General features: G+C 36.1%; 2 protein-coding genes across 2 annotated transcripts; both read left to right on the plus strand.

Annotated features, from left to right (window-relative positions):
- The first annotated feature begins 1081 nt into the window (after positions 1–1081).
- On the plus strand, positions 1082–7660 carry dnase2b (deoxyribonuclease II beta). Its single transcript, XM_079349708.1, has 6 exons — positions 1082–1400; positions 1622–1796; positions 4576–4654; positions 5103–5264; positions 6135–6332; positions 6935–7660. The coding sequence occupies exons 1-6, from the start codon at positions 1288–1290 to the stop codon at positions 7267–7269; spliced, it is 1062 nt and encodes a 353-aa protein (XP_079205834.1). The 5' UTR covers positions 1082–1287; the 3' UTR covers positions 7270–7660.
- A 1244-nt stretch (positions 7661–8904) lies between these two features.
- On the plus strand, positions 8905–13278 carry LOC306827716 (deoxyribonuclease-2-alpha-like). Its single transcript, XM_079349707.1, has 7 exons — positions 8905–8960; positions 9710–9807; positions 9903–10065; positions 10149–10230; positions 11299–11457; positions 11545–11736; positions 12110–13278. Exons 1-7 carry the CDS (start codon positions 8940–8942, stop codon positions 12478–12480), a joined length of 1086 nt encoding a protein of 361 aa, XP_079205833.1. The 5' UTR covers positions 8905–8939; the 3' UTR covers positions 12481–13278.
- Positions 13279–13551: the final 273 nt, after the last annotated feature.

Consider the following 13551-nt stretch of genomic DNA (forward strand, 5'->3'; position numbering starts at 1 on the left):
CAAAACACTGTTAGTATTCCTAAAATCTTTATTTAAACCCTCTTTTATGAAATTCCTGTGTTTATCATCCTTTGATAACATGTGTGATACAAATGTTAGTCATCAACAAGGGTCATGGGTTGTTCTTTAATAAGCATAAGGACAAAATTTATTCAACCCCCAATGGGGGAAATTTGGGTTGTTACAACAGCTCAAAAACAGGAATATAAAGAGCTTCAATATCAAAAGTACAAACAAAAAAACAGCTACAAGCATTTTTATATTAATTTAATGAAGGAAAGAAAAAATACAATATAATTAAATAATACCAGGCACTCTGTGTACAGTTTCACTTGTGGAAAGACAGATTGGACGGATATTATTAAAAACACACACTTTGTTTGCTTTGAAATGCCCCCCGGGGAAAAATAAAGGTTTTTGAATTGAACACAGTGTGTAGCATTAATTATATTGATGATCATTATAAAGACTCATGAGGTGGTGATGCCATTAAACAGATTGGATAAAGGACCTGCGGTAGCGCTCAGTCTTGCAGGGCAGATGTCTCAGTGTGCTGCTAAGGGAGCTCTTTATATCCACATCACTTTTATGGTTTGAACCGAAGTTGTTTAATAGTGACAAAGTAAGATTATTAATATGATTCAGACCGGCAGTAGTTAGATCAGTGGAGAACATTTATACCATTTCTTCTACCGCCAGTGGTTTAAGATCTAATCACAGACATTTTTTAAAGTATTATTTTAAAGTTGTATTAAAATGCTACATTAGGCAGGTAAATGCTCACCTTAAATTTTCGTAACAGTCTTTATATCTTAATCTTTTTAATATATGTATCACTTAATAAATTAGTCTAGCACAAAAAAAAAGAGGTGAAATGAAAAAGTTTCAGTTCAACATTTCCATCTAAATGAAAGTGGTAATGCCAGATGTTTAACAATTTAGAGATCAGCACCCCCCATTGCTAATAAAAGATGTCTCTAGAATGAGAAGCAGGTGCAGCACTCTAAATGGGAGAAAAATAGTTTAAAAAAATGCCCCAAACTCCCTCAGGGTATGTTTCAGATCAGCATCATAGAGTGAGAGCCAGTGAAAGCATCACACCCTGCCAGTTCCCAGAGTATAACTATCCTTCATTACTGTACCCCTCTGTCTTATGACTACGTTATATGACTTCCTCTTTTCACAGCTAAAGCTGTGTTAGCTTTGCAAGTTACTCAATCTTGAAGCAGACGTGCTAATAGAAGATTTCATATTTCCCTTTTCTGTTCACTTCACCAGCAGTCAGTCATGATGGTCATGCGCTTTAGTTTCTGCTTGCAGATCATTATGTTGTTTAGCTATTACACAGTGTGTAGTGCTGATATTTCATGTCAAAATGAAGATGGTGAGCCTGTTGACTGGTGAGTTGATCTGATACACTGTCGTATTTATTTTTAGTCAAGTTTTTTTGTTACAATACCATCAAGTGTTTAGCTAAGAGGATGGTTGGTTAAACTTTTTAAGTTGTACTATTTTGTTCTTAATACATTTAAGATGGAAAATTATTTAATTATTATTTTATATTGTTCAGGATGTTACTTTTTTTCTTCAACGTGAAAGACATTATCTCTTCTTTTCTCAGGTTCATCATCTACAAACTGCCCAGGAATAAGATCGGCAAGGTGGGCAGTGGAGTGGACTACATGTACCTAGACTCCTCAGCAGAGGGCTGGCACATGAGTAAATACATGGTTAACACCAGTCAGGGAGCATTAGTGAGCACTCTGAACCAACTTTACATGGGAAAGGCCTACGAGGTGAGTTTAAGTCCTCTTTCTTTCGGCAGTTTTAAACAATGAAGCCTTTGTGAAGGCACAAAGAGACCCTTTCAATCAGAGCTGAAGGTCGAGCCAGTTTGCAGCGTGAACACTCTTTTATGGGGAACTGAGCTGAAGCTGAACATTAACATGCTTCCCTAGCAACATAAAGTTTCAGGGAATGCCCAGTCATTTGCTTCTTAGTCATTTAAGATCAGTGTCTGTGCTGCATTAGAGAAGTTTTCAAAAACAAAATAAAAATCGAATATAAAAAGATCTCAAATTATATTTCCCCAAGGGTAAATGATCTTATAAACTGGTTCCAGATTTTAATTGAGTGTATTATAACCAAGTTAGAAGTATAGGTTGAGATGGGTTGTGTAATTTAGCACTTGATAAAGCTGCCAGAGCAGTGGACCCAATAGACGTTAGATGCTCAATAATAGTATATAAAGTTTGGGAGCGCCATCCCTCCCATGGTACGAGGCCTCTGCAGTACACTTCTTTTGATTTGGGGTATTTTTTGTTTCAATTAAAAGTCGATATCTGAATATCTAATTTGGACAAGAAAGATTTTGTTAAAAAGACTGAAGGCATTGGAATATACAGAATATTAAGCAAAATGTTCATGATTATCAAATTAATTCTTCAGCCCAAGGAGCGAGGCAATGGGTACCAACGTTCAATATTCAGTTTAAGATTACAAATTAGGGGTTGATAGTTAGCTATATATAGATCTTAATGTTTATGAGTAACCCATATCCCAAAGTACTTGAATTTCTTAGAGATTTTTTATTTATGACCACCATCACCAATAGGCATCAGCTTGCTGAACATTTACTTTACAGCCAGAGATTTCTCCAAATTCTATTAGTAATATCATTAATTTAGGGAGAGTTTAGAGGGGTTGTGAAATGTGCAATAACATATTGTCTGCATAGAGCAAGACTTTTTGGTGAACCTGCAGGCTAAATTCACTTGATAACAATAATTTACCTCATAGTTTTATAGCGACCACAAATAAAAGTGGGGACAAAGAGCATACTAGTCTTGTTCCACTTTGGAGCTCAAAGCAGGTAGACAGGTTATTGTTGGTGCGTACGGCTGTCATCGGAGACGCATATAAAATTTTGATCCATGTTAAAAGCCCTGGGCCAAATCCAAACCCCTCCAGACCACGAACTAGATAGCTCCACTCCACCAGGTGGAATACCTTATTCAGCATCAAGTGAAAGCACAACCTCTGACTCAGGTTGAGTGGGGCCATAAAGAATATTCAACAGGTGTGACGTTAGAAAAGGAAAAACGATTTTTGATAAAAAAAAACCTGTTTGATCTGGAGATATAACGCCTTCCAAGCGACGGTCCAAGACTTTCGCAAGGATTTTGGCACCTGTGAAATTGGACTGAATGAGCTGCACACAGGGGGGTTCTTGTCCTCTTTTTTGAAATGGGAGAAATAACTGTTTGGCGCATGGTTTGAGGCAGGGATTTTAATAAAAATGATTCTTCAAAGACTGACCGTGTATATTGCTGAAAACTTCTCATAAAAGTCTGCTGGGTGGTTGCCGATTCTATCTCTGCAGCTGAAAGACCAAGGCATGACTGCAAAGTCATGCAAAGACTCAAAAAAATCTTCTGAGACTTAGAGATTAGGTATTTTGCCTGACGTGTTGAAAGAGATCAAACTCAACTTGTAGTGAGATATGCTTTTTCGTTGTGTCTGCAGAGGCCAATAGACTATGCAATCTATCCAGTTCAAGTATCTCATCCGCCATTTTTTTAAGATTTGTGGTGCTTGCTTTGTTTTTATTTGCCCAAAATGAGATGACCTGGCCCTGTAGATATGCCTTCAGTGACTTCCATATAGTTAAACGGGACATTCCATGAGTTTAATTAATTAATTAATGTCAAGGAAACATTTAATCTCAGAAGTGGTTAAATTAGTAAATGCTTCCTCTCAAAAGCAGAGGGTATGTCTCCAAGGATGATAGCTGGACTGTGTTTTAGAATATTAATTTTAAAACTGAGGGGGCCATGTTCTGATATACCTAATGAGTCTTTCATACAAGAAAAAGTTGTCTATACTGTATGTGAGTAAGTCTTGTAGTCTAGTGAGAAGAAAGACTGTTGTCTGGAAGATTACGAAATTGCCATACATTCGCCATGCCATATGATTTATGATTCTGTTTTCTTTTTTTATGCTTTTTTTTGAAAACGGGAATGTGTTGATGGAGAATTATTTTTGGGCGAGCTATGGTCTAAGACAGGGTATAGTCTACAATTCAAGACTAGAACCCCCCCCCCTCCAAGAACAAAAACAAATTTGTTGGGAGAACAAGATTAGTAAAGAGCATGGGATTATCCCATTTTGGTGCATAGATACTGACCGGCACCCTCCTTCTTTGATGGTTCATTGGCAGGCCCACGACTTCTTCAGGGAGCTCAACGGCAACACTTGGCATCCCAGGTGCCCGCCCCTCTGCGTTTACCCCTCCTGAATGCTTATGTTCATCTTGCAGCCCAGTTGGGATCGTTTCTTTTCGGCCATAGCCAATTGCTGCTTCTTTCTGTAGCCTCTGACAGCAACCTCATGGCTCAACTTTAATGAATAAATATTTCACAAGACTCTTACCATAACAATAAAGAATTATATTTCTTTAATGGTCAAACCTTGGTGAGATGTAAAGTTATAACATTATTGCAGAGTTAAAGATAAATCACATACCAGCAAGTGTACGTCTCCATGTTCAAAATGTGTACAATTCATGTTTTCCAGTCTAACAGTTCAGTCTACGCTCTCTACAATGATGCTCCACCGTTGACAGATTATATCCGTGGATATGGACACACTAAAGGTAAAGTAAACTGGTGCAAGAATGTAGGAGGATAATCAAGATTGTGCCAAATGAAAACAACTTTAAATAAATAGTTACACTAAATAAACACTTCGTACGTCTGGTGAAAATTGCTGATTCAAACATTCTGCCATTCCTATTTATTATCTTCTTAAAGTATTCAGCTAAATATGCTTTCAGTTTATAAAAACTGAACTTTCCTTAATGTGGTATCTACCTAAAATGTCCTCAGTCTCGTGCTATGATTTAGCAAAAAATGAGCAGATCAATGAGATTTGGTATCAGGGGAGGAAATGAGCAAAGGGCACTTGTCTGATAACAACTGTTGACTCTTGATTATCGACTACCGTGATGTGACTTTGGTGGAAATGTTTGATGAACGCATGTTCATGGACATTTGTGTATTTTGTTGTACATGCATTTAGGGTTGTTTGTGTTTCTTCTGCAGGGGCCATGCTCTTTGACAACTCTCAAGGTTTCTGGCTGTCGCACAGTGTCCCCCATTTCCCATCATTCCCTGAGAAAGGCTACGTTTACCCCTCCTCTGGGAAAGTCTTTGGTCAGACTGCTCTGTGTGTGACCTATCAGTATAAACAGTTTCTCCATATTGGTGAGTGGCACCTCATGATGTAATACAAACTGGCTTATTCCACCTTAACTTACAAAATACTCTATTTGCTGAAGGGTAGACATTGTTTACTCAGTAATCTTAACTCTCAGTAACACTATCAAACTCCTCTGTGCAGAAATAACGGCAATAAAGTCTCAATCTGATAATTGTTTGGAGGTTAAAGGGTTTGAAGGTGCTGGGTTTTATTAAATTAAATTGGACATATGATACAAGGATGTTTTAACGGTGTCATTTAACTTTTACATTTGGAGTTGAATGCATAGTGTGGAGTACTTCCATGTCACCAGACATGTCAATTTTTTTCAAATTGTATTGTATTATGTATTTAATAGACTTGTTGTATTACCTTCTTATTTACTGAATGCTGTCAGTTTTATGACACAAAAAATATGAAGGGAAAATGAAACATAAGCAATAGCTATGAACTCTCTGCACAATACATCCGTTTCATGCTGAGCACTTATCAGGATCTAGATAAATGTCTGTCTTAATAAATATTGTAATGGCAAGCACACTTTCTAAGGTTTCTTAATTTACAACTTTTTATTAGAAAGGGGAAATCTAAAATACATCACATTGTTATGTCATAAAAAAATTAAATGAATGAGCAATGAAATTAAATAGAATGAATAGATGTCATAACCCTTGAACATCGTTATGTGTGAAGAATCCATATCGAGTATTAATTAAAGATGCTTGATGTTTCCTTTTTAGCAGAAACAGTTCGGAAGTCCAAGACTTTTAATTAAAAAATAAACCTTTTAACCCAGTTGCCCCTTCTCTCACTCTTTATTTTTGTATCAGATTGTCCATACATAATATATATCTATTTTTTTTCTCTCTGTTCAGCACAGCAGATGGCGTATATCTTCCCACGTTTCTATAACTGCTCTGTACCAGCAACATTCATGGCTGACCTGCCGCAGTTGGTTCAGTTATGTAAGGGCTCCAAACCACCGCTGGAGTCAGATAAGAGAGTGGAACATCTTTCTTCAATCAGGGGGGAAAAGTTTGTCAGTTTTGTTAAATCTGAACACTTTGTAGATGGTAAGATATGATCATGCACTATTTGTCACATCTCTTTTATCTAATATTTGATTGCTCTTTTCTTCCCTAAGTGCTTAACTCCACATATTTCACATAAAAACAAACAAACAAACAAATTAAAGTTGTATGCACTTTTTTTTTTTTTTTTTTGCCACGGTTATGTTTGCACACTTCAGTCTGCCACAGTCATTCATTATCAGGGGCAGACACCCAGAAGCCTATGAACACATCCCACTTGAGGCCTCCACAGTCATGATAAAGTGGAAGGCTGGTATTTGTGATCTCTCGTACATTTTGCAGACGACAATAATCACATGTTTAACAACTCTAACATTCAAATACTAAAAGGACATGTCCAGTTATGTAGTTAAATTAAAGATGTGCTGACTTAAGGGCAGCACATGACAATGGTTTTCCCCTTGGTACACAACAGGCATGTCACGTGTTTTGTTTTCAACTCAGGAAATGTCAGAAACAGCTGAAACATAAAGAACAAAAGTACTCCAGCAGATGTTTTAACTAATTCTAGTGATGTTTTTTTTTAACAAAGTGGGCTTTTCTATATTCATTGTGTGTTTTTGTGTCATTAATCATAATTTCAGACATCTACACAGGCTGGATGGCTCAGGTCCTGGACACCGACCTGCTGGCAGAGACATGGCAGAGAAAAAGTCACGAGCTGCCGTCAAACTGCTCCCTGCCCAAACACGTCATGAACATTAAGAGGATCCAGCTTCCTGGGTCAGTCCGGTTTCAGTCCTACTACGACCACTCAAAGTGGTGCGTGTCGTTGGCCTATAAGGACCAGGTGACCTGTCTGGGGGATCTCAACAGAGAGAAGGCCCAAATGTGGCGAGGTGGGGGGATGGTCTGCACCTTTAACCCACTGATTTACAAGGCCTTCAGAAAGATGGTTGACTGGTACATTGGCTGTTGAACAAGATCATAGGATAGGATGTTTGGGACCTTATCGACACAATCTGAATGGTTTTAAAGTTAATGAGACTTCATCAGAAGTTTGATCCTATTAAGTTTAATGCAGCTGAGATGTAACTATTACACCATACACCTATCAAACAGGCCTGGATTTGAATAAAAACAAATGTTAAAAAGGAAACAAAGTAGAAATATTGTACGAGAAATATTGCCATGTCTAAAAAAGCAGTTTTGAAAATAATACTATAATAGATTTATCTCCTTTTTTACTGACTCTGACATTTTCTATGAATCTGCTGATATATCTTAATAGGCAATGACTTGTTTGTATACACTAAAGTTTCACAATGTTTATGATTCTATAGCAACTATTGAAAATTAAAGTTTTTAAATCTAATCTTTAATTTTTTTGTAGAGAACTTTTTTGTATCATGACATGAGCAGTATGATGTCTTTATTGATCATTAATAATTGTTCAAGAAACAAGAGGTAACCTGACTCACATTTTTACAACACATAACTTGCCTGTGATTATGCAAGTAGCTTTTATGTCTTCATTTTAAAACTTTGCAACTTTATGATCAAGTTGGCATTAAGCCTGGAAAAGGGTTAAATCTGTTCAGGTGTAGGCACTTGAATAGCCCGATCCACATAAACACATCAGGCTTGTTCTTGATCAAATCCAATGGAGCTGTCTAGCTGGCAGCTACAGTACAAATAAGACTCATTGAATTGGTGTGTTTTCTCTGAAAGAAACATTACTCAGTTGGTATGCTGACACTTTCCTGAATTAATGAAAAAATGCAAAAGGTATAGTCTCTGGCTATATTTGAGTTTCAATTTGCAGGATTTTGGGTCACCAGTGACACCTAGTGGTTAGAATAAAGTCATACAGTTGAGTGTTTTCTCTGTAAATTGCTAGATTGAGTGCAGTCCTCTTTACAATTAGACTATCATTATCCATATTTCTAATTTTTCTGATACAAACCTAAACTCATGCACAGAAATAATAATAATTATTATTGCATTTTAGTTTGCATATGACGACAACAATGTAGGTTAATTCGCTGTTTTAATTTTTAAATTCCTTTTAAGGATGCTGCATTCTTTAACGTTGTTCTAATGCTAGAGTTTGGAGATGCTTTAACCATTTCCAAAGCGTCTCTCACATCATAATTTTATCTATTATTTACCTCTCTACTGAGTACTTGTCGGGATTTCAAAGTCAAACAATCACATTTTGTTATGGTCAGACGTTTCATTCGGTTAGAAACGACAGCTCTACAACCTGTCTGCCTTTGATGCATCTAGATAAAAACTGTGGGACAAGAGTGATACAACCAGCAGAGTAAGCGAAAACAGGGAACAAAAAATGTACATCATTCATAAAAGGTTCAAACTTGTTCTTTAAAATGTTAATGCATAAGCTCATGTCTACATTTGAATAGATGACCAGTCAAACTGGTTCAACTGTGAACACACAGAACATCCCCACCTTAAAAAATGAAGCAACATCCTGTTATCTCAGGAATCTTTGATTACTGAGAAGATACAGAGATAGGAATAAGGAAGTAGATAATATATGCTTTGTTGTAAGTTTTAGTTTCGTTTAAGTCAGTTATTCCACGGACAGCTTCACAGACAGACTGAAGAACAGACGAAAAGTAACCAATGATGATGATTTCTAACTACGTAAGAAAAACATTTACTTGTTTAGAAAATGATGCCAGAATAATTAATGTAGAATTGTATAGCGAAACAATTGATCTTTTGTTTGTATTTTTTGGTAGTGTTGTTAAATATCTCACAGCGAAAGCTGAAGATTGAGTGCAGTGAATTAAAATATTTCTGTACATTATGATTCACAATTACACATTAAGGGTCATAAATATTTGCTTAAAGGAACTATTGTAACTATTTAGAGACTCTTATTTTGGTTGTCAATACTCATGAAAGGAAGCTGGTTTGATTGAACCATTGTCTGATTTTGTATGGCAAGAAAGGGCTCTATAGAAATTCAGAACTCTGATAGCCCTCTGAAACCTCAGCTTCTCTCTACAATCTCTCTCTCTACAATCATACAGTAGGTGAAATAATTAGTCATTGGTCATTTTATAGCATAATGTATGTTGTTTATGTCATATTTACTGTTTTTGAGTTTCCAAATGTATGCCATGTTGTTCATTTCCAAACAATTTGACCCTTTTGTACAGCACTTTACCTTAAAAACAGGGATGAGAGCCTTATATCAGAGAGTCATGTATTTTGTAATAGGGCCAACATTTCACATGCACTGTATAACACTGTGTTGTGTTTAACAAAAACAATGATGCTCAAGAGAGATCAGAGAAACATTTTACGTCAAAGGCGTCAGCAGTTCATTAATCCGTTGCAACAGCACTACTTTGTAACCTTTCATGATTTTTTTCTCCATTTCTTAGATCAAAACGATGAGATTGGTCTTAAGTGTCTGGCTATTTGTTCACGGCTGTGATTCAGATGTTAAATGCAGGAACGATGACGGAGCAGAGGTCGACTGGTTGGTGGAAACTTTAAACTGTTGCAGTATTTTAATTTTCACCAGTCTTCAGTTTGAGCAGCTAACTTCATAGAATGTATTTATCTGTCTATTAGGTATATTTTGTACAAGTTACCTGAACAGAGTGGTGAGGGCTTGTCCTATCTGTACATGGATGAGAGCACCAGAGGATGGTGGTACAGCAGAGAGAGAATCAACAGTAGATCCGGCACTCTGGCAAACACACTGAAACCTCTTTTGGACTTTTATGACAGACAGGTGATGCATCAGATGTTGTACTGTATGTCTTTTGTATGGCAGCAAAACACTCATTCAAAATGTTTCTGTTTGTTTTTTTCTAGCCTGAAGGTTTTGGATACATGCTCTACAGCGATCAACCTCCACCTACATATGTTGCTCCTGCATCATTTGGCCACAGTAAAGGTGAATGAATATAATAATAATAGGAATAATACCCCAAAACCCAACAGCAAAGCACGCAAACAACAGCAACAACAAAAAAAGAAAAAAGAAAAAAACCTTGCGAAGACACAATAAACGTGATTTACCCAAACATTATAAGAAACCAAGCAACACCAAACTACAGAACTTTAGACCAAGAGAACCAAAGATGTGAGAAGACATGAGTGAATCAAAGACAAAGAAACAATAAAAAATAAAGGGGTTGAAGCTACAAAATTGGATAAAAGAAATAAAACACATGAATTAGACTATATGGAGAGAAACCATACACACAGTAAAATAGTTACAAGCAATAGAATCAGTTACAGGAAGTAAAAGGATAAAAAGAATAACATGTATTAAAGGAATAAGTTGAAGTAATGAAACAAAATAAAAGCCAACAGAGCAATTGAAGATATTTAAGAAATAAAGCAAGTAGGAGCATACGATGAATAAATACCAGAAAAAAAGAGATTGAAGGGAGGAAGAAGAAACCATAAATCTATAAAATTAAGTTTTAAGAAGTGATAAGAGGTCACTGGTTCTGTTTGGCTTATATCCTTGGGCTCGTCGTTCCAAAGTTGAGGGGCCCTTATTGCAAAAGTACGGTCCCTTTTTGTTTTAAGCCTTGGCTTTGGAATGACCATGAGACCCCCCTGAGGATCTGAGGCTCAAAGCAGTCTCATAAGGGGTCAATAGTTTTGTTATGCAGCTTATAAAAACAGGAGTAATTGACTAAAATTATTTGTGTTATTACGTCCTTGACATGATCTGTAAATTGAGTTAAAAACTTGTCCCTTGAGAGGCATCAAAAAATAAGAGATTCTTAAACCTGAAATCATAATGTAGTTAGAGTTGTTTGCTAAATTAAATTGAAATGACTTTGGTTTCTTTAACTGCATTTTGATAATACAGTATTACTTCTGCAGATGTTATAAAATAGTTTAAAATAGTAAATCTGTTTTGAAACAAATATTTGCGATGTTCAATCTCAGATACATTACAATGTGAGATTAATTTTCTGTTGTTCCTCCTATTTTACTTTTAAAGGAGTTGTAATGTTGGACAGACAAACTGGAGTTTGGCTCTCACATAGTACACCAAAGTTTCCATCGTACCACAGCAAAGACTTCTGGCCAAACAGTGGAACCCAAAATGCTCAAACATTTATGTGTGTCACCTACTCATACAATCAATTCGAAGAAATAGGTAAGTTCATAACGCGTGACCATATTGTGTTGGATAGTTTATGAAAAGATATAACAATGCATTAATAAACTTTAATTTTAAAACTAGGTGAGCAGCTCAAGTACATCCACGCTTACTCATATGACTCGCATATCCCAACAACTTTTTTCAATGACCTGCGGTGTGTTGCACAACGAAGCTGCTACCCAAAGAAGGAACCCTGGACTAGTGTAAAGAGACTGACTTCAATGAAAGGAAGTCATTTCTATAGCTTTGCAAAGTACACACGTTTTGGGGATGGTGAGTGTTCACAGTTACAGTACAACATATTTTTTTAGATGTTGAAAATCATATTCTTGGTTTGTAGAAAAGTACTAAAAATATACAAAATATAAAAGATATGAATATTAATAATATATACACCAGGATTAAACTTAAGCATTTCAACTAGTCAGACATGTGAAAAATTAACTGTGACATTTGTAAGCCATGTTTTAATTGAATGTAAATGTACAGTAAATGAATATGTGCAAAAAACTGTGATGACAGTAATAAGTGAGCAGTATTGATATAGAGAAAAATCAGTGATACATCACTCAGGTACTTTTAATCATATTTAATAGTGTAATAGTAGTGTTATAGTGTAACAGTTTTTATGTGTTTTTCCCCCTAGATCTTTACTCTGGCCTTATTGTTTCTGAACTGCGTCAGCCTCTGTACGTGAAGAGCTGGGGAAAGATGCGCAAACCTCTGCTATCCAACTGCAGCACCAGCATCCCTTATCATGTTTATAATGTGATTAGTGTAAAGCTGTCAGGAAAGTCATATGAAAATACTGTAGATCACTCCAAGTGGTGTGTGACGCCTGATGGTGGCTGGACCTGTATCGCTGATATGAACAGGGAAGTGAGTCAGATGAACAGAGGCGGAGGAGCAATATGTACCAATGACAGTGAAGTTGGGAAAGCTTTCTATCAGCTTATCGAAACGTATGCAGATTGTACACATAATGTTTTTACACTTGGTCAACACAGAGAGCTGTAGAGATTCGGGCATAGATGAAATGTGAATTAGCATGACACATTTGAATTGGAGTGTATATAATTAATAGAGACAATGGCATTGAACATTTTCAATACAGCGCATAGAATTAATGTACTGCATAATGATTATATAGCTTTTCCAACTAAATCTGGTACCACTGACACTGATATCACTGCCACGTCCTGATCACATTACATATCCAGATATCTTTAGCTTTCTGCACAGTTTATTGATGTTTTTAACCCCTGTCTTTTCATCATATGTTTTAAAACATGTTTTAAGTTCAAAAGCAAGCATTATATTAAATACACTTGGGACACTGTTAAAATTCATTACATAAATGTAAATGTAAATGTACTCTTTTTATACAGCCCTTTACAACAATCCTTTCGGTGAACCAAAGTGCTTTACAACAAGTCAAAAAATAAAAAAATAAATAAAAATATGTATCTATATATATAAAGGGGAGATAAAAAACATAATAGAAATTAAATGAATTAAGCACAAGGTGAGCCACTGATTTTCTCTTATTGATCAAAAAAATCTTTGATGATTAAAGTTTGCCTTTTTTTCGAACCACAAAAGACTTATGGACTCTTCTTCTCTCAAATGAACAGTGCACTAGATGCACACTGCGGATCTGACAGAAAAACTTTATAACCAAATGTTACATTTTATATCAATTCTGTTTACATGATCTATATATAGCCTTAGTAAGGTGTTTATAGACCTACAGTATACTTGCAAAGAAACATTTTTATTACAGGCATTGCAATGCAATCAGCAGATAGGCTGACACAATCAGAGGGCACATGAATAGTGAGAACAACGAAGTTCAAAAATAGAATTGACACCCAAAAATGTTTCATTGGGGGAGATAAAAATCTATAGAAATTAAATCAATTTGATTTATTTCTAGATTAATTTGTTTATCTGACATGGACAGTAACACTGGTGCTCGTCCAGGGACAGCGAGAGACGATCTTTAACTGAAGATGAACTAACTAGCTGATCGAATGAAGGTTAGAGTGCAGGTATCCCACAACAGAGCCGGTTGTCTGCGCTCTTATT

This window comes from Symphodus melops (genome assembly GCF_947650265.1).
Source record: "Symphodus melops genome assembly, chromosome: 8".
NCBI classification, from domain to species: Eukaryota; Metazoa; Chordata; class Actinopteri; order Labriformes; family Labridae; genus Symphodus; species Symphodus melops.